Below are 24,916 nucleotides of genomic sequence, written 5' to 3' on the forward strand. Positions count from 1 at the left end.
GGGAGGTGATAGGCAGGAAAGGTGAAGAAAGAATAGGGGAAAACACAATGGGTAGTAGAAGGAGGTGGAACCATGAGGGAGATGATAGGCAGCTGGGGGAGGGGGCAGAGTGACATAGGGATAGGGGAAGGGAGGGGGAGGGAATTACTGGAAGCTGGAGAATTCTATGTTCATACCAAGGGGCTGGAGACTACCTAGACGGTATATGAGGTGTTGCTCCTCCAACCTGAAATTAGCCTCATCATGGCAGTAGAGGAGGCCATGTATGGACATATCTGAATGGGAATGGGAAGCAGAGTTGAAGTGGGTGGCAACCGGGAGATCCTGTCCGTTGTGGCGGATGGAGCGGAGATGCTCGACAAAGCAGTTCCCCAATCTGCGTCGGGTTTCACCGATGTAGGGGAGGCCGCACTGGATGCAATAGATGGTCCCAGAAGACTCACAAGTGAAGTGTTGCCTCACCTGGAAGGACTGTTTGGGGCCCTGAATGGTGGCAAGAGAGGAGGTGTAGGGACAGGTGTAGCACTTGCACTTACAGGGTCTATAAATGACGCAACAAACATATATCAACGTTCAAAGTAACTATTATCGAAGTACCTGTATGTCACCATATACAACCCTGAGATGCATTTTCTTGTGGGCATCCACAGTAAATACAAGAAATGCAATAGAATCAATGAAAGACTGTAGGACGGACAAATAACTGATGTGCAAAAGACAACAAACTGCTAATACAAAAGAATAAAAATAATAATAAATATTGAGAACATTGAACAGTTCAGTGATGGGGTGGGTGAAGTTATTCCCACTGGTTCAAGAGCCTGATGGTTGAGGGGTAATAATTGTTCCTGAACCTGATATTGTAGGCCCTGAGGCTCCTGCACCTTCTACCTGATGTCAGCAGTGGGAAGAGGGCATGGCCTGGATGGTGAGGTCCTTGATGATGGATGCTGCTTTCCTGCGACAACACTCTGTGTAGATGTGCTCAACGGTTGGGCGGGCTTTACCTGTGATGGACTGGGCCGTATCCACTACTTTTTGTAGGATTTTCCATTCAAGGGTATTGGTGTTTCCATACCAGGCTGTGATGAAACCGGACAATTTTCTCTCCACACACACCTTGTCTAAGTTTTAGATGACATGCTGAACCTACACAAACTTCTAAGAAAGTAAACTTGTAAGTCAACTTGTGTGGGAAGGTTTGCTGAAAATCTGAGTTGTACTGCGATCACTCAAGTTGAGTATGAAGAGATTGTTCCACAAACAGGAGAAAATCTGCAAATGCTGGAAATCCAAGCAACACACACAAAATGCTGGAGGAACTCAGCAGGCCAGGCAGCATCTATGGAAAAGAGTACACAGTCAATGTTTTGGACTGAGACCCTTCATCAGGGTGAAGGGCTGTTTATTGGTGGGTTCTCGGCAGCGGTACAGCCCGATCCGGGATCCACGTATTCTGGTGCCGTAGGTGGTTGTGGGTCTTTTGGTTGTTCGGTCTGATTTCACAGCCGGCAGTTGTTCTCTGTGGCACAGTGGAGGTCACTTCAATTTAAAATCCAAATACACTACATCCTCTGGATCTGTCTCATCTTCACCTTCAAGCCCCAGTAGTTCCTTATTTTCATTTAACTTTTTATTCCCTCTTCAGCACCCACCCTCGAACCCCTTCCCTAACTCTCCCTTGACCCTCCCTTTATCCTCTCTCCCCATTCCTTTCTTCCCTCCCCCCTCCCCCCTCCAGTCTCCCCTCCCCTCCCCTCCCTCCTCTCTCCCCTCCCCTCCATCTCCCTCCTCTCTCCCCTCCCCTCCCTCCAGTCTCCCCTCTCCTCCTCTCTCCCCTCCCCCTCCCTCCTCCCTCCCCTCCCTCCTCTCTCCCCTCCCCTCCATCTCCCTCCCCTCCCCTCCGTCTCTCTCCTCCTGCGGGACGCTGCCACCTACTGGACGTAGTGCAGCGGTGCCGGTTCGTACGTGACGACGCAGCGCGCAGTCGGTGACGATAATAAGTGGGACGTGTTGGCGGCAGGATCCCGGAGGAAGCGGGAGGAGAGTGGAATGTAAGTGGATGTGAATCCGGTTCCATCCGAGGCCGGGGGCGTCTGTGGGGCGCGGGCTCCAGCCCCTCGCACTCCGGGCAACCCGATCTTCAGGCAGCGGGTCCTCTTTAGACAGGATGAACGTTTCTCTGCACGGAATGGAAATCCGCTGTACAAGGAAGCCTGAGGCCTAGCAAGCGGCTCCCAGTTACCGGGGGAGGGGTCAGTGTCGTGGGGAGTCAGAGGGTTGGGGGGGGGTGAAACAGTGAGGGTCAGGGGTTAAGGGTCATTGGCTAAGGCTCAGTGCGGGGTGGGGGGTCAGGGGAGGTGTTGGTGTTAGAGGGAGACGAAATCTCAGTCAGGTTTAATATCACTGGCAAATGTGAAATTTGTTTTGCGGAAGCTGTACATTGCAATGCATAATAAAAAAACTATAAATTACATTAAGTATCCGGAAAAAATGAATTAAATAAGTAGTGCAACAAGAGAAGGGAAAATAGTGAGGAGGTGTTCATGGGTTGATTGCCCATTCAGAGTTTAATGGTGGAAGTGAAGAAGCTGTATGTGAAATATGTGTCCTCAGGCTCCCTTACCTCCTCCCTGATGGTAGTTGTGAGAAGAGGGCATGTCCAGGGGGTCAGGGGATCCTTAATGATGGATGCTGCTTTTATGAGGCATTGCCTTTCGAAGATGTCCTTGATGCTGGGGATGCCAGTGCCCATGATGGAGCTGGCTGAGTTTACAACTCTGTGACTTTTACCCACGGTGATGCAACCAGGCAGAATGCTCTCCAGAGTACATCTGTGGAAATTTGTCTGTTGGTGACATACCAAATCCCATCTTAAAGCACTGCCGTGTAGACATTTGACATTTCCACCGTGGGAAGTAAATGCTGATTATCTACTCTATCAATGCCTCTCAGTTTTTCATATTCTTCTTTCAGGCTGCCCCTCTGCCTGTGACACTCCAGAGTAAATACACCAATCTTGTCCAGCCTGTCCTTAAGTGACATCTCAGTGAATCTCTTCTGATCCCTTTCCAAAGCCTGCATGTCCTAATGTGATCAGAACTGTGCACGATACTCCACGTGTGGTCTAACAGAAGCATACAGCTGCAACGTACCATACCAACTTTTTCACTCAGTGCCCCAGCATAGGTTTAATATTTCTGACATATGTTGTGAAATGTGTGTGTGCGCTGTAAATTACTGGGGCGCCACAGCGGTGGAGTGGTTATTAACACTCTTTCAGTTCGGGGCGTCGGAGATCAATCTGTTAGGAATTTGTATGTTCTTCCCGTGAATGCACGTGTTTCCTTCCACAGTCCAAAGATGTACTGATTAGTAGGTTAATTGATCATTGTAAATTACCAGCCTGTGATTAAATCGGGGGTTGCTGGGCAGTGTAGGTCATTGGCCAGAAGGGCCTGTTCCACGCGGTATAAGTGAAGGTACGTATGTTGTGTCTTTTTCCCCACCCTGTCCACTTGTGTTGGCAGTGTCAGGAGATTGCACCCCAAGATCTCTCTGTGCATCAGTGTTTCAAAGGGTTCTGCCATTTACGATATGCCTTCCCACTTGTATTTGTCTTCTCAAAGTACAACATCTCACTCTTTTTTATATAATATATGTAGTAAATAGTGGAAAAAGAGAGCAGAAAAAAAACAAATAGTGAGATAGTGTACATGGGTTCATTGTCCATTCAGAAATCTGATAGCAGAGTGGGAGAGGCTGTTCCTGAAATGTTGACTGTGTCTTCAGGCTCCTGCCCCTCCTCCCTGGTGAGAAGAGAGTCTTTAACGATGGGGACCGCCTTATGAAGGCGTCCTTGAAGCTGATGGGGCTTGTGCCCATGATGGAGCTGGCTGAGTTAGCAGCTTTTTCCGATCCTGTGCAGTGGCCCCTTTGTACCAGTCGGGATGTCCTCTGTGGTACCTCTGTCGAGCTGATGCGATGTGGGCACAGGATGAGTTTAATTATCCAACCTAGATGGGCAGACGTTTGTTACTGTGAGCTGTTTGATTGTCTTTGACATAATATTGCAGCGCAAGGGAAGATAGAGATCTTATAGATGGCCTTTGTCACTTGCACATAAAAACACAGTGAAATGTGTCATTGTGTCAAAACAAGTCAGCAAGGACCTAACTAGGTTTGCCATGCTTCTGCCGTCAACATAGCATATCACAGCTAACTGAGCCTAACCTGAACACTTTTGTGATGTGGCAGGAAACCAGAGCACCCATGGCCAAGGGGAGATCCACGATCTTACAGCCGGTTCTGTAAGGGGTCGTGCTACCGTGGCACCTCAGAAGGGTCTGGTGAGCCCTTGAGTGAAAGAGAGTCGAGAGGGACGTGGGTTTCCATGAACGAGTACAGTTAGGGAAAATGTGATCTTGTTTGAACACTGCCGTCCGTTGCGAATGCTGGCAGGAGCTGTAGCTGGTTATTGTCTGTATTTGCGGGGGGGGGGGGGTCTGATTGTCATAGAACACTACAGCACAGAAACAGGCCCTTCAGCCCACCTAGTCCGTGCTAAACTGTTACTCTGCCTAGTCCCATTGACCCACACCTGGACCATCGCCCTCCGTACCCCTCCCAGCCAACTTCCTGCCAAACTTCTCTTAAATGTTGCAATCGAACCCACGTCCATCACTTCTGCTGGCAGCTCATTCCACTCTCTCACCATCACTAAATGAAGAAGTTCTCCTCTTCGTGTTCCCCTTAAACATTTCACCTTTCACCCTTAACCCATGACCTCTAGTTGTAGTGTCACCCAACCTCTGGAAAAAGCCTGCTTGCATTTACTGCATCTATACCCCTTATAATTTTGTATATCTCAATGATGTCTCCCCTCATTCTCCTGCGCTCCAGGAAATAAAGTTCTAACTTATTTAACCTTTCCCTATAACTCAGGTCCTCAAGCCCTGGCAATGTCCTTGTAAATTTTCTCTGCACACTTTCAATCTTACTGATGTCTTTCCTGTAGATAAGGTGACCAGAACTGCACGCAACACTCCAAATTAGGCCTCACCGTCTTTTACAACTTCCATGTCACATCGCACTTCGTGTACCTGGTACTCTGTTTTAAGAATGCCAGTGTGACAGAAGCTCCCTTTACTCTTTCAGTGGTGTGCACGCAGAGTTGGTTGGGCTGCCAGCCCATCGGTTTGGGGGAAGTTTGATGGCTGAGCGGAGTGGAGGGGGAGATACTGCTGCAGCTTCAGAATTGTGGCATTATCTTGGCTTCCTAAATGCTTGGTAAGGGGGGGTGTGGGAGGCAGCCACCGCCTAATTGAACAGTGAGCCTGAGAGTCCATTGGAGGTGGCCTCTGTGTGTGCAGGTGAGGGGAAAGGGGCTTATGTTCTGCTGAACATTGTGGACCTGCTGTATTGGCACTGGAGTGTGTGTGTGTGTGTGTGAGAGTGAGGACATTTGTGGCTGCCCCCAGCACATCCTTCAGTTGTGTTGGTTATTAATGCAGTTCTCTGTTTGTTTCCATGTTTGCGTGATAAATAAATGAATCTGAAATGGCGACTGGGCTGGTTCAGGAGACGGGGTGGGGTTGGGGAAGTTTAGTGTCCAGTTGTCCCATGCTCTTGTGAGACTAGAACTAGGGGTCATAGAACATTAGAAAGCTTTTGACAAGAACAGGCCATTCAGCCCAACAAATCTTGTCAAACTCCTATTCACAGTGTGTTGAAATAACTATTGGGTTTAGATTTGAAAGTCTGTAAGGTATTACTCTCACCTACACAATTGGATATGTAAAGAAATACTTCCTGATGTTAGTCTGAAACCTCCCTTTAGCCAGTCTCCACTTATGGCCTCGTTGATGGATTAATTGTGAAGTAGCAGCTGGCATCCACCTTGTTTATACCCTTAATGATTTTGAACACTTCTATCACATTCTACGTCTATTATGCTAAAAAGATTTAATTCTTTCAATCTTTCTTCATAATCATATCCTGCAGACGTGGAATGAATCTTGTCACCCTTCTCTGAACTCTTGCCAGTGTCTTCACATCCCTCACACAATTTGTTCATTGGCATCCGTCTGTCTCGAAGGACAGTGGGTGGTGATGATGATCATCACAAGCCTGGGCAGAAGGTATGGAGATCCTGAGATGCCCAGTTGTCAAGATCCCCCTCTCGGCCTCACCGGTGTAGTCCAAAGGAAAGCTTATGAAGCAGTACGTTTGGCACCTGCTCAGCTGCGGGAGCTGCTGGAGCGATGTTCAGTGACGGCCGGCCGCCTGAGGGGCTCCACTCCGGATTTGCTGTCCTGTAGCCATCATCTTTCCCGAGGCTGTCCACACGGCAGTGGGGTTATTTCCCCATAGGTGGCGATCTGGTCACTAGGGCATGTCCACAAACTGGTAGGTCCGTGTGCTACGTGTGCAGGGGCCAGACCTCCTCCCCGTCCTCTGTAGTTCAGCACGAGGCCAAAAGGAGTTCAGTTTCCGTGTGTCGCCAGCGAGGAGGCACTATATGAGGCTTGCTGTTGGAGGCTATGTACTGGCATGGAGAGACTTGCACATTCAGTTCTCCCTCTCGCCAGACTGTTAGCCAACGGTGGAAGCTGAAAGTGAGAGCGACAAGCACTACCCACTACAGTACCACACTACACCATCACAACAGCCATTTTGACACCCCTCACACATTATGGATCCAAAACTGTGCGCAGTACTCAGGTGTGGCCTCACAAGTGTATTATGCAGCTTAAGGAGAGCGTCTGAGGTTAAGAGTGAAAGGTGAAATGTTTAGGGGGAACATGAGGGGGATCTTCATGACTCAGATGCTGGTGAGAGTGGAAGTGATGGATGCGGGTCCAATTCCAACGTTTCAGAGACAGTTGTATAAGTAGAAGGATGGCAGGGGTATGGAGGAGCTGTGGTCCAGATGTGGGTCTGCAGCGAGACAGAGTAACAGCTGAACATGGATTTGATGGCTGAAGTGCTGTAGTGTTCTATGACTATTAAAATTATCCTTAGCGGGAGCATCACCACTGATATGGAGGGGTGACAGCGCAGGGTCGGAAAAAGCTGCAGAAAGCTGTGAGCTCATTCAGCTCCATCGTGGGCACTAAGCTCCCCAGTATCGGGAACACTTTCTAAAGGTGATGTCTCAAAGAGGCAGCATTCATCATGAAGAACCCCCATCACCCAGGACATGCCCTCTTCTCACTACTGCCGTCAAGGAGGAGGTACAGGAGCCTGAAGACACACACAATGATTCAGGAAAAGCTTCTTCCCCTCCACCGTCATTTCTGAATGGACATTCAACCTACGAACACTATCTCACTTTTTTTCCCATTACTTACTTATTTGATAAACACGTTATCATAATTTATATATCTTTACTACATATTGCAATGTACTGCGGCCACAAAACAGCGTATTTCACAACATATGACAGTTTTATTAAATCTGATTTTGAAAGATGTGCCATCTTCTAGCAGGTTCTATCACCTGTCACCTCTGCACTAAAGTCACTCAGCCTGTTTGCTCATCCTTCTCATTGCTATGTTTTTATATCCTCTGCTCTTGTTGATTGTTTTGGCCAGGGCTCCATCACCGACCAAGCGTAAAGAACACGGCCAGGAGAAATCCAAAGATAGGACGAAGGAGAAGTCGAGCATCAAGGAGTCGAGTGAGAAGGAACGCGGGCGTGACAAGAGCCGGAAGCGGAGGAGTGCCTCAACTGGTAGCAGCAGCAGCAGGTACGCAGGGAGTGGGCAGGTGGCGGGTCACTCGCGGGCAGGCTGCTCGTGGGCAGCGGCGCCTGTAAAAATGCGGGCTGCTCGCGGATAGATCGGTGGTGTGCGGAAGAGCAGGCAGCGGGAGGACAAGCGGGTCGTGGGGAGACGGGAACTGCAGTTCCCTTGTTGTCTGCACTAAGCTTGGGAGCTCCAGGTTCTCTTAAAGATGAAAGATTAGCTTTATTTGTGACAAGTACATCAATACATACAGTGAAGTGTGTTGTTTGCATCAATGCCTAACACAGCCTGAGATGTGCTGGGGGAGGCCCGCAGGTGTCACCGCTCATTCCAGCACCAGCATAGCGTGCCCACAGCTCACTACCCTTAACCCGTACGTCTTTGGGATGTGGGAGAACCAGAGCATCTGGGGGAAACAGAGTGTATAAACTCCTTACAATCAGCTGCGGGAATCAATTGTGGGTTGCTGGTGTTATAAACCGTTGTGCTAACCGCTACACTACCGTACCGCTGCTGGTAATTTTATGTAGCTCAGTTTCGGAAACCCTCCACACGTGGCAACATCCTGCTGAATCTCATTTGCCCCTCTCCAGCAGCATCCAGCTGAGATCTGACTATTGTCTTATACAGGAGGGGCAGAGCCACCCCATTCAATAGGTCCAATTTAATGTCAGAGAAATGTCTACAATATGCATCCTGAAATTCTTTTTCTTCGCAAACATCCACCAAAACAGAGGAGTGCCCCAAAGAATGAACGACGGTTAAACGTTAGAACCCCAAAGCCCCTGCCAACTCCTCCTCCCATTCACAAGTAGCAGCAAGGCAACAACCCCACCCCACCAACAAAAAAAGCAGCAGTGCCTTCTACCGAGCACTCAAGTGTGCAGCAAAGTATCAATGAAGACACAGAATTGCAGTACCCCAAAGACTACTCGTTCACTCAGTAATTCGACATACCACAGGCTCTCTCTCTCCCTCCCTAATCAAGGGAAAAGAGGTGTCCTCATTTCACTGCGAGAAGGGAGACATAACAAACAACTCACTGATTTAAAATGTTGTGTAACTTTTTCCGAACTCTGTGTCCTGAGAGTCCCAGAAAGGTTCATCCCTCTGGACACACAGCCCCCGGTAGGTAACTCGCTGCTCCCGATGTTCCGTGTTCTCCCGTGGCACTTCAGTCAGGGGCACTGGCTCAGACTCAGCACATCTCCAGAGCCACGAAAATCTGGAACCCTGAAGGCGCACTTGCCTTCCAGGCAATGTCCTTGGGATTTCAAAAAGTGGCGGGTCGTGAAGCCCCAAGAACGGATCCCATTCCTGCAAAGAGGTCTAAGTCAGAGTGTAACTCCAGGTCAGGGTCTTCAAAAGAACCTTGAAAAAGAAATAAAGAGATGTCAAGGATAGAAATAGAGTTGTTTCCGAAGTTGCAAGCAAAGATCACAAGATCACAAGACAAAGGAGCAGAAGTAGGCCATTCGGCCCATCGAGTCTGCTCCGCAGCTCCCCCATGAGCTAAACTATTCACCCATCTAGTTCCAATTTCCGGCTTTTTCCCCATATCCCTTGATACCCTGACTGATTAGATACCTGTCAATCTCCTAAAAAAGGAGTCGCCGTTTAGCGCCACCTTCGCCTCCCGAGTTCCAGATTCAAGGGCAGCCTCTCTCTGCTTTCGAAACAACGTTATCTACCTGCACTGCCACCATCGAGAGCCTTTTGGCTTGGAAACAGGACCCTCAGTCCTGAGGTCTCCTAGGATCCCTCCAAATCAGAATCAGGTTTATTGTCACCGGCACGTGACATGAAATTTGTTAACTTAGCAGCAGCAGTTCAGTGCAATACATAATCTAGCAGAGAGAGAAAAAGTAAAATAAAACATAATAATAAACAAATCAATTACGTATATTGATTAGATTATTTTAAAAATGTGCAGAAAGAGAAATACTTGTATTTAAAAACAAGTGAGCTAGTGTCCAAAGATTCAATGTCCATTCAGGAATCAGATGGCAGAGGGGAAGAAGCTGTTCCTGAATCACTGAGTGTGTGCCTTCAGGCTTCTGTACCCCCTACCTGATGGTAACAGTGAGAAAAGGGCATGCCCTGGGTGCTGGAGGCCCTTAATAATGGACGCTGCCTTTCTGAGTCACCGCTTCCTAAAGATGTCCTGGGGACTTTGTAGGCTAGTGCCCAAGATGGAGCTGACTAGATTTACAACCCTCTGCAGCTTCTTTTGATCCTCTGCAGTAGCCCCTCCATACCAGACAGTGATGCAGCCTGTCAGAATGCTCTCCACGGTACATCTATAGAAGTTTTTGAGTGTATTTGTTGACATACCAAATCGCTTCAAACTCCTAATAAAGTATAGCCGCTGTCTTGCCTTCCTTATAACTACATTGATATGTTGGGACCAGGTTAGATCCTCAGAGATCTTGACACCCGGGAACTTGAAGATAGTGTACATCCTTCCATGATGGCATAGCAGTTAACACGGCACTGTTACTGCTCAGGTTGTTGATGTTTGGAGTTCAGTTCTGGTGCCCTCTGTAAGAAAGTTTGTACGTTCTTCCTGGGTGCACTCAAATTTCTTTCAGGTGCTCTGGTTTCCTCCCACAGTCCTAGGACGTTTCAGTTAGTAGACTAATTGGTCATTGTAAATTGTCCTGTGATTAGGCTGGGGTTAAATCGGTGGGTTGCTGGGTAGGGTGGCTCATTGGGCCGGGAGTGTCTGTTCCACACTTTATCTCCAAATTTTAAATGTGTGAGTGTGTGTTTGTTTTTATACAGTTGGATAAAGGGAGTGTACATGTGTTCATTGCCCATTCAGAGATCTAATGGCGGGAGTGGGGGTTGTGGGGATGGAAGAAGCTGTTCCTAAAACATTGAGTGGCTAGCACCTCTGTACAAGCTCCTTGCATTCAGTGGCAGGAATTGAGTAGGGATCCTTGATGGTGTAATAGTGTTACAATTTTGGATCCCAGAACTTCTGGTTCATTGTCGGATGTTGTTGAAATCCTTTGTGAAGTCCTTGTGAATCCCATCGTCTGCACTGCCCTCGTCAACTTCAAAAACCTTCGGTCAGACAAGATCCTGTAGCAGCCAAATGCTTCCTGTATTCTCTGTTGCCAGGGGTGCAGTTGGACGGCTGAATAGAACGTTATTTTGTTAAGAGGGGAAGGGCCTGGGTCCAGGGCTTGTCCATGGTGTCTGGTGTGCTCTCATCTCCCTCCCTCTCTGGTTAATGGTTCTCTGTTGTCTCTGTAGTTCCAGCTCCAGCTCGGGCTCCAGTTCCACCTCGGCCTCCAGCAGTGGATCAAGTTCCTCATCCGCCTCTAGTCGTTCCGGAAGTTCCAGCAGCTCCCGTAGTTCCAGTTCCAGCACTTCGTCGGGATCTCCGAGCCCCACGCGGCGCAGGCACACCAACAGGAGGCGCACTCGCTCAAAGTGAGTCCAACCACTGCAATGTCTCAGGGTCAGGATCTTGCTAATCTTACATTTGCAGCATCTTCATTAGGTGGTGGTTAAATTGAACACAAAACATAGTACAGGCCCTTTGGCGCATGATGTTGTGCTGACCTTTTACCTATTCCAAGATCAATCTAACTCTCTAACTCTTCCCTCCTTCAAAGCCATCCATTTTTCTATCATCCATGTGCTGTCTAGGTCTCAAATACCCCAAATGTAGCTAACTTACTGATCTATAAGCCTAACATAGAGCATTGTAGCACATTACAGCCCCTTTGCAAGGTAATTGCAGAAAAGCTAGGGAGAAGGAGGGAGTGAACAGGACTTCTGGATCACAATGTTGTGCCAATCTTTTAACCTACTCTTGAGATCAATCCTTCCCTCCTATAAATAACCTATTACGCCACTGGCATTTAGACTAGCAATGAAGGTCCTTCATCTCTCTATCCCTGACCATCTTCTTTATTGTGCCCCAGGTGAGGTTTATGGTGCTCATTTCTGCCATAACATCATACACAGATGTAGAAGGATTTTTCATGTCTGTTTCCATAACAGTTTTGTTTGACCAGTCAGGCTTGTTAGCCCAGAGCTGAACCTCTGAACCTGGAGGACTGGTGGACCACTCTTAGTCAGGCCTCTACCCTTTAACCTGTTTGGCATGGGTGACCTGACCAAGAGCCAAAGCATAAAGCCCCGACTCCAGCCAACATGGCTCTCTGGGCCATTGTGGCACACAAGCCTCTAAACCATGGCAAGGTTGTGATCCTCTTGGAGGCCTTTTATCAATTATGAACCTACCATTATCAATTATAGATTAACCATTCATGTATTCATATGCATTATTGAACGGCTTAAAAACACTGGGAATGAATTGCTGACAATCTAAAGTTATGTGAGTTAAAGGAAGTGTGTGCTGTGTTTGTGCTTCCGGAGAGAGGCTGAACCACGAAGAAGGTGCAGAAGAGATGTTCGGTTCAGTGCAGGCTGGAGTTTTCTGGTTAGAGTTTGTTGAAGAACTACCTTGTTTTACTGCATTTTGCTGTAAGAGAATTTACCCCATTATCGGACAGAAATAAAGACACAGACCCTGGTATAATGTTAACCTTTTAATACGTGATCATGGGGAGTTGTTGCCTTACAACTCTGCCAATATCAGGTTACGTCTTAAATTTATACAATAAATTTTGGGAAATAGCCAACAGCTAAACATACTTAGTGAATGATTTCAAGAAGCACTCGTTAAGGATCAGCTGGTTCACAAATGTTTCCGGGCGGTACGCAAAATTAGAACTGCAGCTCCATATTCAGTTCCTCTTTTAGCCAAACAGTGTCAGACAAATGTTAGAAATACCTCATTATTGGCATGATTAATTGCTAACTGTTTTTAGCTCGCACAAGCAAGACAGTGTCTGCGTCTTATCTTGTCACCCTCGTGACCCAAATCTTGGGCAGTACTTAGCTAATCAAGCTTGTCAACAAAATTCAACTCAAAATTTAATTTTCTTCCATGGAGTGGAACAGGTAAAAGGGACAGTTCACAAAGGTATTCAAAATCCTGTTTCTGTCGGTTGGAGGATACCTGGGGTCAGGGAATGAAGGCGATCACTGGTACAAAGGGCATAATGTTAATGTGTTTGGGGGAAAGGTATAGGGGATGTCAGAGGTAGGTTATTTTTACACAGAGAGTGGTGATTGCATGGGACACAGTGCCAGGGGTGGTGGTGGATACATTAGGGATATCTAAGAGACTCTTAGATAGGCACGTGGATGAAAGAAAAATGGACGTCTGTGTAGGAGGGAAAAAGTTAGATTGATCTTGGAGTAAATTAAAAGGTCAGCATAACATTGTGGGCCAAATGGCCTGTTCTATGCTCTACTGTTGTATGGGCTTTGAGATGTTGAAGCTGAAGTTGAGACATAAGGTATCCGGGAGCAGTGGGATTTGACTGTGCTGTCCAGCTTTCTCCATCCTGTGTACGTTCACCGAGGCTGAGAGAGCAGCACTGATGTGTACACGACTGACTCCTGGTCACCATCTCCAGTGGGAGGGTCAGGTGCTCATTGTCCTCATACCCGCCAAAACCATTGGTCAATTAGTTTCTTATCGTTTCAGTACTGAGATACAGTGAACAACTTGCCTTCCATACCGTTCATACAGATCAGATCAGTACACAGTGTATTGAGGAAAACAGTAACAATGCTGAATAGAATGTAACAGCTACAGAGAAAGTGCACTGCAGCTGAACAATAAGGAGCAAGATGATAATGAGATACATTGTATGGTCAAGTCCTTATCATGTTAGGAAACCAATCAATAGTCTGATAACAGTGCGGTAGAAGCTGTCTTTGAGACTATGGTATGTGCATTCAGGCTTTTGTACCTTCTGCCCAATGGGACGGGAGAGAGGAGAGACTGTCCGTGTGGGTATTCTGTCCGATGGGATGGGGGAGAGGAGAGATTGTCCGTGTGGGTATGCTGTCTGATGGCGTGGGAGAAGAGAGACTGTCCGTGTGAGTATTCTGTCCGATGGGACGGGGGAGAGGAGAGACTGTCCGTGTGGGTATTCTGTCCGATGGGACGGGGGAGAGGAGAGACTGTCCGTGTGGTTATTCTGTCCGATGGGGTGGGGGAGAGGAGAGACTGTCCGTGTGGGTATTCTGTCCGATGGGACGGGGGAGAGGAGAGACTGTCCGTGTGGGTATTCTGTCGGATGGGACGGGAGAGGAGAGACGGTCCGTGTGGGTATTCTGTCTGAAGGGACGGGAGAGGAGAGACCGACCGTGTGGGTATTCTGTCCGATGGGACGGGAGAGGAGAGACTGTCCGTGTGGGTATTCTGTCCGATGGGATGGGAGAGGAGAGACTGTCCGTGTGGGTATTCTGTCTGATGGGACGGGAGAGGAGAGACTGTCCACGTGGGTATTCTGTCTGATGGGACGGGGGAGAGGAGAGACTGTCCGTGTGGGTATTCTGACAGATGGGACGGGGGAGAGGAGAGACTGTCCGGGTGGGTATTCTGCCCGATGGGACGGAGAGGAGAGACTGTCCGTGTGGGTATTCTGCTCGATGGGACGGGGGAGAGGAGAGACTGTCCGTGTGGGTATTCTGTCCGATGGGACAGGGGAGAGGAGAGACTGTCCGTGTGGGTATTCTGTCCGATGGGATGGGGGAGAGGAGAGACTGTCCGTGTGGGTACTCTGACAGATGGGACGGGGGAGAGGAGAGACTGTCCGGGTGGGTATTCTGCCCGATGGGACGGAGAGGAGAGACTGTCCGTGTGGGTATTCTGCTCGATGGGACGGGGGAGAGGAGAGACTGTCCGTGTGGGTATTCTGTCTGATGGGACGGGAGAGGAGAGACTGTCCACGTGGGTATTCTGTCTGATGGGACGGGGGAGAGGAGAGACTGTCCGTGTGGGTACTCTGACAGATGGGACGGGGGAGAGGAGAGACTGTCCGGGTGGGTATTCTGCCCGATGGGACGGAGAGGAGAGACTGTCCGTGTGGGTATTCTGCTCGATGGGACGGGGGAGAGGAGAGACTGTCCGTGTGGGTATTCTGTCCGATGGGACAGGGGAGAGGAGAGACTGTCCGTGTGGGTATTCTGTCCGATGGGATGGGGGAGAGGAGAGACTGTCCGTGTGGGTATTCTGCTCGATGGGACGGGGGAGAGGAGAGACTGTCCGTGTGGGTATTCTGTCCGATGGGACGGGAGAAGAGAGACTGTCCGTGTGTGTGTTCTGTCTGATGGGACGGGAGAGGAGAGACTGTCCATGTGGGTATTCTGTCTGATGGGACGGGAGAGAGGAGAGACTGTCCGTGTGGGTATTCTGTCCGATGGGACAAGAGAAGAGAGAATAAACATGGGGATCCTGCAGACACTGTAAATCTTGAGCAACACACAGGCACAATGTTGGAGGAGCTCAGCAAGTCGCACAGCATCCATGGAGGGGAATGAGCAGTTGAAGTTTCTAGGGTGGGTGGGGGCTTTGATTATTTTGGCTGCTTGACTGAGGGAACAAGAAATGTAGACAGAGTCCGTGGAGGGGAGGTTGGTTTCAGGGATGTGATGTGCTGTGTCTACAACTCTCTGCAGTGTCTTGCAGTCACGGTTAGAGTAGTTGGCGTACCAGTCCATGGTGCGTTTGGATAGGCTTTCTGTGGACTATTTTTAAAAATTGGTGAAGGTGAAAGGAGACATGCCAAATTTCTTTAACCTCTGAGCAAGTAGGATTGCTGATGACATTTCAAATTTTTTAACCACTAAGGAAGTAGAGGTGCTGCTGAGCTTTCTTGGTTGTGGCATCAATGTGGTTGGAGCAGGACAGGCAATTTGTGGTACAACATAGAACAATACAACGTGTTCTAGTTTTAGCTCCAGCCGGCAACTTCCATTGTTGCTGTGGTGTTTCTTGTGCAGGTTTGTTTGGTCGTGACTTCAGGGCTCCCATCTTCTGTGCTTCTCTTCCCTCAAGCATACTGATCTTGGTGAATGCAGGGAACCTGAGAAGAGGGATTGGGATTGGGCAGCATAGCTGAGTTGTTTGGGTTGGTTAGGGATTGTGAGCTCTGTTCTGAGCGAAGTTATGTCGGCTTTGTTCTGAAATGGTGCATCAGCATCTAATGTGAATGTGGCAATGGTTTGCTGGCAGCTCACAAACCGCTACATATTCTAAGAAATATATTTTTCTGAACTACGATTGCTGCAATCTGCAGCCTGTAATTTCCATGTGTAATTTTGCATATTGGTTGTTTTGTCAGTCTTTGTGTGCAGTATTTCCTTGTTCTACAGTGAATGCCTGCAAGAAAATGACTCTTAGGGTTAGGGTTAGGGTTAGGGTTAAGGTATGTGGTGATATATCCATACCTTATAATAACTTTACTTTGAATGCCAGGATTACATCAGAATACTCAGCAAGAATGGATACGCTGTCCATTCGCTGACTGTGGGTAGCAGCTCCCTGTGTGCTGTATACTGTAACCTCTTCTTTATTGTCCTGACAGATCAAAGTCTCCGAAACGGGATGACAAGGAGCGGAAGAAGCGAAGCCCCACCCCCCGGCCCACAAAAGTGCACATCGGCAGATTGACCAGAAATGTGACCAAGGTGCCCGTGAATGTTACATGTTGTAGACGGTTGTACAGCGAAGGTTGTGGCCCTGCTTCATCTTTTAGTTCACCCAGTTCGCCTCTGTCCCACTGAGCCGCCTTCCTCCGTTCCTGCCTTCTTCCCCTGTCCAGGGCGACTGTCACCATCACACCCTGGCTGTCAGCTCTCGCGGTGTTGTGGATGACTTCAGGGGTGTAATGTTGAGGCATTGGTCAGACCGCAGTTTGAGTATTGTGAGCAGTTTTGGGCTCTTTAAGAAAGGATGACATTAGAGAGGATCCAGAGGAGGTTCATAAGAATTATCCCAGGAGTGAAAGGGTTAATGTATGAGGAGCGTTTGGTGGCTCTGCGTCTGCACTCACTGAAATTCAGAAGAATGAGGGAAGATTTCATAGAAACCTATTGAATATTGAAAGATCTGGATAAAGTGGATATGGAAAGGGTGTTTCCCATGATGGAGGAGTCTAGGACCAGAGGGCACAGCCTCAGAATAGAGGGACGTATGTTTAGAACAGTGATGAGGAGGAGTTTCTTTAGCCAGAGGGTCATGAATCTGGAACTCACTGCCACAGACGGCTGTGGAGGTCAAGTCCTTGCATGTATTTAAAGTGGAGGTTGATAGGTTCTTGATTAGTCAGGGTGTCAAAGGTTACAGTCAGAAGGCAGGGGAATGGGTTTGAGAGGGGCATTGTAAATCAGCCGTGATGGAATGGCAGAGCAGACGATGGGCCAAATGGCCTGATTCTGCTCCGCGGTCTTATGGTCTTGTGGACTTTGGAGTCTTCCACAGCTCAACCTGATCATCTCCCATTGAGATGTGCCTGTGGATTGGGGGAGGAGTGGTTATGGAAAGTGACGGACAGGGGATTAATGTAGGAAAGTGGGACTGAGATAATATAATGATAATAGATAATAAATGATTGAGATGTTTTTGATGTGGATGCGGATGTGCTTGATGGGCTGAATGGCCTGTTTCTTCCATAGTGGTCAAGGATAGATTGTGGGATCTTCCCTTGTGAATACCTGCCGCCATTTGTCATGTGGAGGAACGGATGGTGAGGTGGTAGGGAATGTTTAGCGTCCATGCATCCAGCCTGGAGCCCGGGGTCTCCTCTGTGCAGAAAGTGGGGACCTGAGCACAGGGTTCTGTCCAGTACCCTCTGTGGCTGCCCAGCAGTGCGCACCACAGCTCCCAAGGACTGAGGGGAGGGAATCCGTTCCACGCAGGGAAAGGACAGCCAGCACGCTTCAGTGTTCAGTTTCAAGGTAGTTGTGAGAGAGTTGGGGAGAAGAGGAGAGGGATTGAATACAGAACATTATAGCCCAGTACAGGCTCTTCGGCCCACAGTGTTGTGCCAGCTTTTAACCTTCTCAAAGTTCAATCTAACCCCTTCCTCCTACATTGCCCCAAACACAAAATCTGCAAGGAACTCAGCAGGTCAGGCAGCATCTATGGAAAGGAATAAACAATCAGTGTTTCAGGCTGAAACCCTTCATCAGCACTAGTCCCAAATCTGCTCCTAAGGCTCATGGTTTTAACCAATCCTGCAGACTCCTGAAACAGGGCCGACCATTTAGTCTGTGACGGTGGTAGTACAGTTTACGCGGATGACTCTGAAATGGTAGTACATAACTCTCTGTCCCTCCCTCCCCCCTCCCACTCACCCTGAGCAGGAGCACATCATGGAGATCTTCTCCACCTATGGCAAGATCAAGCTGATCGATATGCCACTGGACCGCCTGCACCCTCATCTGTCGAAGGGCTACGCCTACGTGGAGTTTGAGAATCCGGACGACACGGAGAAGGCTTTGAAGCACATGGATGGAGGTAACAGCAGTCGGGATGTTACGTTGAAATTTTACAAGAATGTTGTCAGGACCTGTAGGAGATTGAGGGGAGATTTGATAGAGGTATTCAAAATTATGAGGGGTATAGATCGGGTAAATTCAAGCAGGCTTTTTCCACTGAGGTAGGGTGAGACTACAACTAGAGGTCATGGGTTAAGGATGAAAGGTGGAATTTTTAAAGCGGGAACTTCTTTCAGAGGGTGGGGTAACTGGAACGAGCTGCCAGCGGAAGTGGGGCACGTGAGTCAGTTTGAATATTCAAGAGAAATTTGGATTATACGTGGATGGGAAGGGTATGGAGAGCTAGAGCTATGGTCCAGGTGCAGGTCAATGGGACTAGCAGAACAATAGTCTGGCACTAGATGGACTGAAAGGCCTGTTTCTATACGGTAGTGTTCTGCGAATATGAGCAGCTGGTGTTACACAGTACTGGCATAGCCGAAACCAGTTGTTAACCTGACAGCCACCCAGGCAGGCGGCTTCTTTGAATGACAAATTTAGTAAATAAACACAAGATTCTGCAGATGCTGGAAATCTAGAGCAACCCACACAAAATGGTGGAGGAACTTGGCAGCTCAAGCAGCATCTATGCAGAGGAATAAACATTAAATAAAGAGGAATAAATGAAAAGTCTGGGCCTGAAACATTGACTGTTTATTCCCCTCCATAAATGCTACTTGACCCGTTGATTCCTCCATTATTCTGTGTGTTTTCCTTTAGAAGAATGATTAGCTTTATTTGTTAAGCGTATATCACAACATACTGTGAAGTGTGTCATTTCTGTCAACAACGAACACAGTCTGAGGATGTGCTGGGGGCAGCCTGTAAGTGTCGCCATGCCCACAACTTACTAGCCCTAACCCGTACGTCTTTGAAATATGGAAGGAAACCGGAACACCCGGAGGAAACCCACAGAGTCGTGGGGAGAATGTACAGACTCGGTACAGAGAGTGGTGGGAATTGCAGCCTCATCACTGGCACTGTAAAGACTATGTTACTGAGCCACCCACCCTGTTGTGCAGGGTCTTTCTGCCTGCCCCACTGCTCTCCCAGTCCTGACCCTGGCTCTCGGCTCAGTGTGGGACTGGCTACATGTGGAATCATAAACTGCAGGGGACAAGGGTTCCTGTCTTGCACCATAACTCCTGCCTGGAGACTGGGAGGTAGGAATGAGAGTCACCCTCAATGTCACTGTGATAGGAAAGAACAGGTGGGGGTTGTGGAGATGGGAGAGTTATGACTGTGCCATAAATCATAGGAGCAGATATTCTAAGGCTGTACCCTCAGGTCCTAGACTCCCCCACTATAGGAAACATCCTCTCCAGATCCATGGTAGCTAGGCCTTTCAATATTCGATAGGTTTCAATGAGATTCCCCACCCCAATCTCCTAAACTCCAAACTGCTGTTGTACCCAGTCCCTTTGTATCATGTCTTGTATTTCATTCACCTTAAATCATTTAAAAAAAAAACTTGTTCTAATGGAGCTCAAGGCAAAGCGCCTCATCTTCTATCTAGACTCGGGTAGTATTCAGTTCCGTACAGGCAGTATGGGCTCAGGGTTGTTGTCTGTCTGTAATAGTTATCAGTAATGAAAAGCATATCATCTGTGTAGGCATCAAAAAAGTTGTTTGAATTTTTATTTCTCTGTTTTCTGTGTGTGTGTATGTGTGTTGATTTACAAACCTTATAAGGGGAAGTTTTTGTTTCCTGAGGGGGTCATCTGGACTGATTTAAAAATGTTCAGATAACCAGCCTTTCCTGTTTGTCAATTGTGATGCAAAGTCATTCACCTGCAATGTTAACTCAATTTTACTGTCTCCCCAGATGCCATCAGGCCTGCAGTTTATTCCCTTTTGTTCCAGATTTCCCGCATCTGCTGTGATCTACATCTCATGTTTCCAGCATCGCTTTGGTTTTCTTCTCCTTTATCTCCATCTGTCCGTTCCTCCTTCAGATCAATCAGTGGTGATGAATGAGTCTGTATCGCTCTCTGTCAGAAGATCCAACACCACTTCCTTTGTTCTGTCCACCCTTTGCTTTTTTTTGCGACATAAAACAGACTCGTTTTCTCATTTTTCCCAATTCCGATGAAAGACCAATGAACTGAAAAGTTAATGTTGTTTACTCCTTTACAGATGCTGCCTGATCAGCCAGATATTTCCAGCATTCAGTTTATATTTTGGGAGCTTTAACTAAATATCTCTGGGTGTTTCCCTTCCACAGATACAATCAGCGTTTCTCCCACTGTACAGATTACTTAAGCACTTCCAAATCATCAACAACTATCAACTCCTAGTCCCTCAACTCAGCTGAGAGCTGTGGCGTTGTACGGTTCCTCAGACATTCAGGTCTAAATACACTTTCTCACGTCGACTGACCAGACTGCAACTCCACCAGCTACAGCTCACCCATCTCCATTTATCGTCCTGTCTGTCTCTGACCACAACCATAATGGATTGTTCCTCTCGCCCTCTGGCCTTGTCTGCAGCTGCAGGCACAGTGTGTGATCGACCATCTCAGACCCTTTACCATCCATATCTTGTGTTTTTTGTGGCATCAAATAGGTCTGGGTTATGAATTCCTTTCAGTAATATTGTTGTGAATAGATTCAAGATTGGTCAATGTTATTTCTGATACACAGTGTAAAGGAGAACGAAGTAATTGCTACTCCAGATTTGATTCAGCACAAAAAAACACAATCAATGTAAATACATAAGCTTGCTTGTATACATAGATTGTGTGCTTATAATCTGACGCTAGGCACAGGAGTGTCTACATAGATGACTGGGACAGGAAATGATAAAGTTTTGGTGGTTGGGGGTGTGGAGGGGTGGAATAGTGGGTGGAGATGTTGATCAGCCTCATTGCTTGGGGAAAGTAACTTTCTGAGTTATATTCAACTCTCAGTATGTGTTGTCCCTCTAGTTGCTGGCAGCCTGCTGTAAAATATCCTCCCACTGTTGTGTTCTTGCTCACAACTGTGCTTTAGTGATATAAATAGCTACAAGCTAGTTTTCTAGTTCCTGCCCAAGTGTAACTGGACCTTAAATTGAATGGACCTTTTACTGGTCATTGTCTAATTAAACAATGGTGGGATTTGGCTGTAAGAGAACCCCCACTGCTTCTGTTCATTACTGACATATTACTTGAACCCTCCGTGTTTTCACAAGGTCCATGAAAGGTGCTCATCAAATCAGAGTAGTTTCAGAGCTGTTTTATGTAGCTTTACAATGTTTCTGTGTTCAGTGGACCTTATGGAAATAGGCGGGGTCTTTGTCTCACTAAGCTATTTAGATGTAGACTGGTTGAGACATTTAAAGAGATGAGAAATACAGGCCATTTGGCCCCAGGTTTGCTCCACATTTAATGAGATCATTGTTGAATTTTCTATTCTCAATGGCCTTTCCATCACTGATCCCTCGATTCCCTTAATACTAGAAAAGTAATCAGTCCTGGTCATGAATGCACACGGCCCTCGTGGGCCAGGAATTCCAGAGTTTCATATCCATCTTGAATGGTTGACTCCTTAATTTGAGCATTTGACTCCCCATTTTAGATGCATCATCTCTGCATCAATCCTGCCAAAGTTCGTAAGGAACTTGTGAGTTTCATTGACATTGTCCTCATTCCTCTAAACTCAAGAGTGTAGGTCTGGGCTTCTAACTGTGTCCTCTCGGGCAGCCTCCACCATCCTGAGAATTGATCTGGACAGTAACGTTCAGAAAAACTCTTAATAACCCACTATCTGAACCTTCGCATCTGGCTCAAAGGGTCATCTCTCTGCTTCCTGGGATTTACATTTGCCCTGGGACTTGCCAAATTCCATGTGGAGTTTACTATAGTACTCTGTGATATTATAATATAAAAACCTAGTTAAAGGTGTGTTAGGGTCTTCATATTTGAATAACACTCAGTAGTCTTTATAAATCTGCCAGTTCACCAGTACCAAGGCCCTGAGTATGCCAGGTTAGTGGTGCTTTACTGGAGTCATTTGTGCCGCTGAAGTGTCTCGGCCGGAAACGTCGACTGTCTATTCCTGTCCCTAGACCTGCTGAGTTCCTCCAGTGTTTTGTATGTGTTGCTCCGGATTTCCAGCATCTGCAGAATGCCTTGTGTTCATTGCTTTTCCAACAGTTCAAGGAAGGAGGATGCCAGTGGTCGAATTATTAGCACTAATATCGCTGTTATTCCTTACAATAAGTCACAAGTGTAATCAAATAAATCTCACCAGACTCAGGACTGGCGGAGATTCAATACACAAAGATTATTATGTCACTTCAGAATTTCAGTTCCAGAGTTCTTCATCCTCCGAGGAATCAGATAAACCATTTTTTTTCAGGGAAAGCTGAAGTGTGTCAATAGGTTTCAGTGGGATTCTCCCCCCGCGTTCTATCCTCCAGCGAGTATAGGCCGCGGCTGTCAAATGCTCCTTTGATTGAGTGGGGGGAGTTCCAGCCTGAACATTGTGTCCTTGTGTAGGGGATGGAATGGGACAGGAGAGGATTTGTCCCTGACTGCCTGTTGTGGGCGTTAGGAGTGTGTTGTGCAGTAGTTTTTCCTGCACTCTGTCGTTGGCACTCCCACCCTCCCTCACTGCAGGTCAGACTGGTGGGCAGGAAGCAGTGGGGTTAGGTGAGTGTTGGGAACTAGATTCTCCTGCACTGTGTTGCTGACACTCCCACCCTCCTTCCCTCCCTCACCACATGTCAGATCGACAGGCCGGAAGCAATGGAGGTTAGGTGTGTGTTGCGCATTAGTTTCTCCCACACACGGTGCCACTGACGCTGCCACCCTCCTTCCCTCCCTCACTGCAGGTCAGATCGACGGACAGGAAGTGACCGCTACAGCTGTGTTGGCTCCACGGCCCAGACCGCCGCCGCGGCGAATGACCCCTCCCCGACGGATGCCGCCGCCGCCTCCTATGTGGCGAAGGACTCCCCCGCGGATGAGGAGGAGGTGAGTGGTGGGTGGGGGTGGTTGGGGTCTGGCGGCCACAAGGAGGCTGTAAGACATGGGAGCAGAAATCGACCATTCGGCCCATCGAGTGCTACTCCATTCCATTATGACTGATTTATTGTCCCTCTCAACCCATTTTCCTGCCTTCTGCCCGTAACCTTTCACATCCTGTCTATAAGAGCATACGTATCAACCTCCGCTTTAAATATACTCAGTGACTTGGCCTGCACAGCCATCTGTGGCAAGGAATTCCACAGATTCACCATCCTCTGGCTAAAGAAATTCTTCCTCAACTCTATTCTAAATGGACATCCCTCTATTCTGAGGCTGTGCCTTCTGGTCCTAGACGCGTCCATTATAGGAAACATCCCTTCCACATCTACTCTAGGCCTTTGAATACTCAATGAGATTCCACCCCACCCCCCAGCATTCTTCTAAACTCCAGTGAGTACAGGCCTGGAGCCATTAAATGCTCCCCATATGTTAACCCTCTCATTACTGGAATTGTCCTGAGCTGGTGGAACATTTTCCTATCTTGTCCCCACAGGTCGCGGTCTCCCCGCAGACGTTCACCCGTCCGCCGGCGATCCCGCTCACGTTCTCCTGGGAGACGCCGTCACCGCAGCCGGTCCAGCTCCAACTCTTCGCGGTAAGGTCTGCAGCCTGAGGGTGGGGGAGGATGTCTCGTCCCCCCACCTCCCACACCTATGGACGTTCAGTGTACATCGGAGATTTAGCCACCTTTCCCCGTCCCTAATTCTGTTCCAGTTGTGTTTTATCCCAGTTGTGAATGGGGGAGGGGGGTTTGAGGGGGTGCAGCAGCAGACGAATCAGTATTGCATTTCACACAACTCGAAGCCCATGTTCAATGGGCGAGAGAACTGGTGTGGTACACGAGAATCTTGCGTCAGATGCAGACAGTTGTCCCCATTTCCTTCAGAAGCAGTGCGTCGGATACTTCAGGAAGCATTGTCAGACTGGATAATCTCTACGCTGCCTCAGACAAAGCAAGTGTGGCCGAGACAACACCAATACTTGTCTGAGTGTAACATTCATCCAGCAACAGGCAGGGCTGGTCTGATTCCCGGCCTGTCTTCCTACACTGAACTGAGCTGGAGGAGTGATGTGTTTACGGAGGTTTTTACAGTCACCCTCTCTCCAAGTCCTACGTTTTCTATCGCTTTCTTGTTTGACCATTTGCTATTTGTACCATAAGTTCTGTATCTCAATAAACAGAGGATCATTACACCTCATACATGTGGACTTCATTGGATAAAGATAACCGATTAGCTCTGTTTTTCAGCTGTATATTGAAACATCCAGTGAAATACGTCTTTTGTGTCAGATTGAATCAGCGAGGGTTGTGCTGGGCAACCTATAAGTGTCATTAAACATAGAGCAGTACAGCACAGAAACAGGCCATTTGGCCCATGATGTTGTGCTGAACCAATTAAATTATTGATCAAATGGCCAACTAAGTTAATCCCTTCTGCCTACACAATGTCCATATCCTCCCATTTTCCTCACATTCACGTGCCTATCTAAATGTCTCAAATACATCTGCCTCTACCACCAGCCCAGGTAGTGCATTCCAGCCACCCACCACTGTCTTTGTAAAAAAAAAAAAAAAAGTTTGCCCCTCATATCTCCTTTGAAATGATCCCCTCTCACCTTAAATACTTGCCCTCTGGTATTAAACATTTCAGCACTTGGAAAAAATAATGTCTATGCATTCGATTTTTGCTTCTCGTAATCTTATAATCCTTGATCAAATCTCTACTCAGCCGCTGCT

The 24,916-nt window shown here is 47.8% G+C and overlaps 1 protein-coding gene across 1 annotated transcript; it reads left to right on the plus strand.

Annotated features, from left to right (window-relative positions):
* Positions 1-1,959: 1,959 nt before the first annotated feature.
* rnps1 (RNA binding protein S1, serine-rich domain) lies at positions 1,960-24,377 on the plus strand. Its single transcript, XM_072269228.1, has 7 exons — positions 1,960-2,054; positions 7,596-7,751; positions 11,010-11,189; positions 16,214-16,316; positions 17,994-18,147; positions 22,983-23,124; positions 23,672-24,377. Coding segments are annotated over exons 1-7 (843 nt in total). The 5' UTR covers positions 1,960-2,052; the 3' UTR covers positions 23,778-24,377.
* The last annotated feature ends 539 nt before the right edge of the window (positions 24,378-24,916 follow it).

The sequence above is a fragment of the Mobula birostris genome, chromosome 9, assembly GCF_030028105.1.
Source record: "Mobula birostris isolate sMobBir1 chromosome 9, sMobBir1.hap1, whole genome shotgun sequence".
Taxonomy (NCBI): domain Eukaryota; kingdom Metazoa; phylum Chordata; class Chondrichthyes; order Myliobatiformes; family Myliobatidae; genus Mobula; species Mobula birostris.

What these genes read in the sequence shown, in the direction of transcription:
- rnps1 (XM_072269228.1), top strand. An exon ending in ACTGGTAGCAGCAGCAGCAG is followed by an intron (nt 7,752 to 11,009) that starts GTACGCAGGGAG and finishes TTGTCTCTGTAG; the next exon opens with TTCCAGCTCCAGCTCGGGCT. An exon ending in AGGAGGCGCACTCGCTCAAA is followed by an intron (nt 11,190 to 16,213) that starts GTGAGTCCAACC and finishes TTGTCCTGACAG; the next exon opens with ATCAAAGTCTCCGAAACGGG.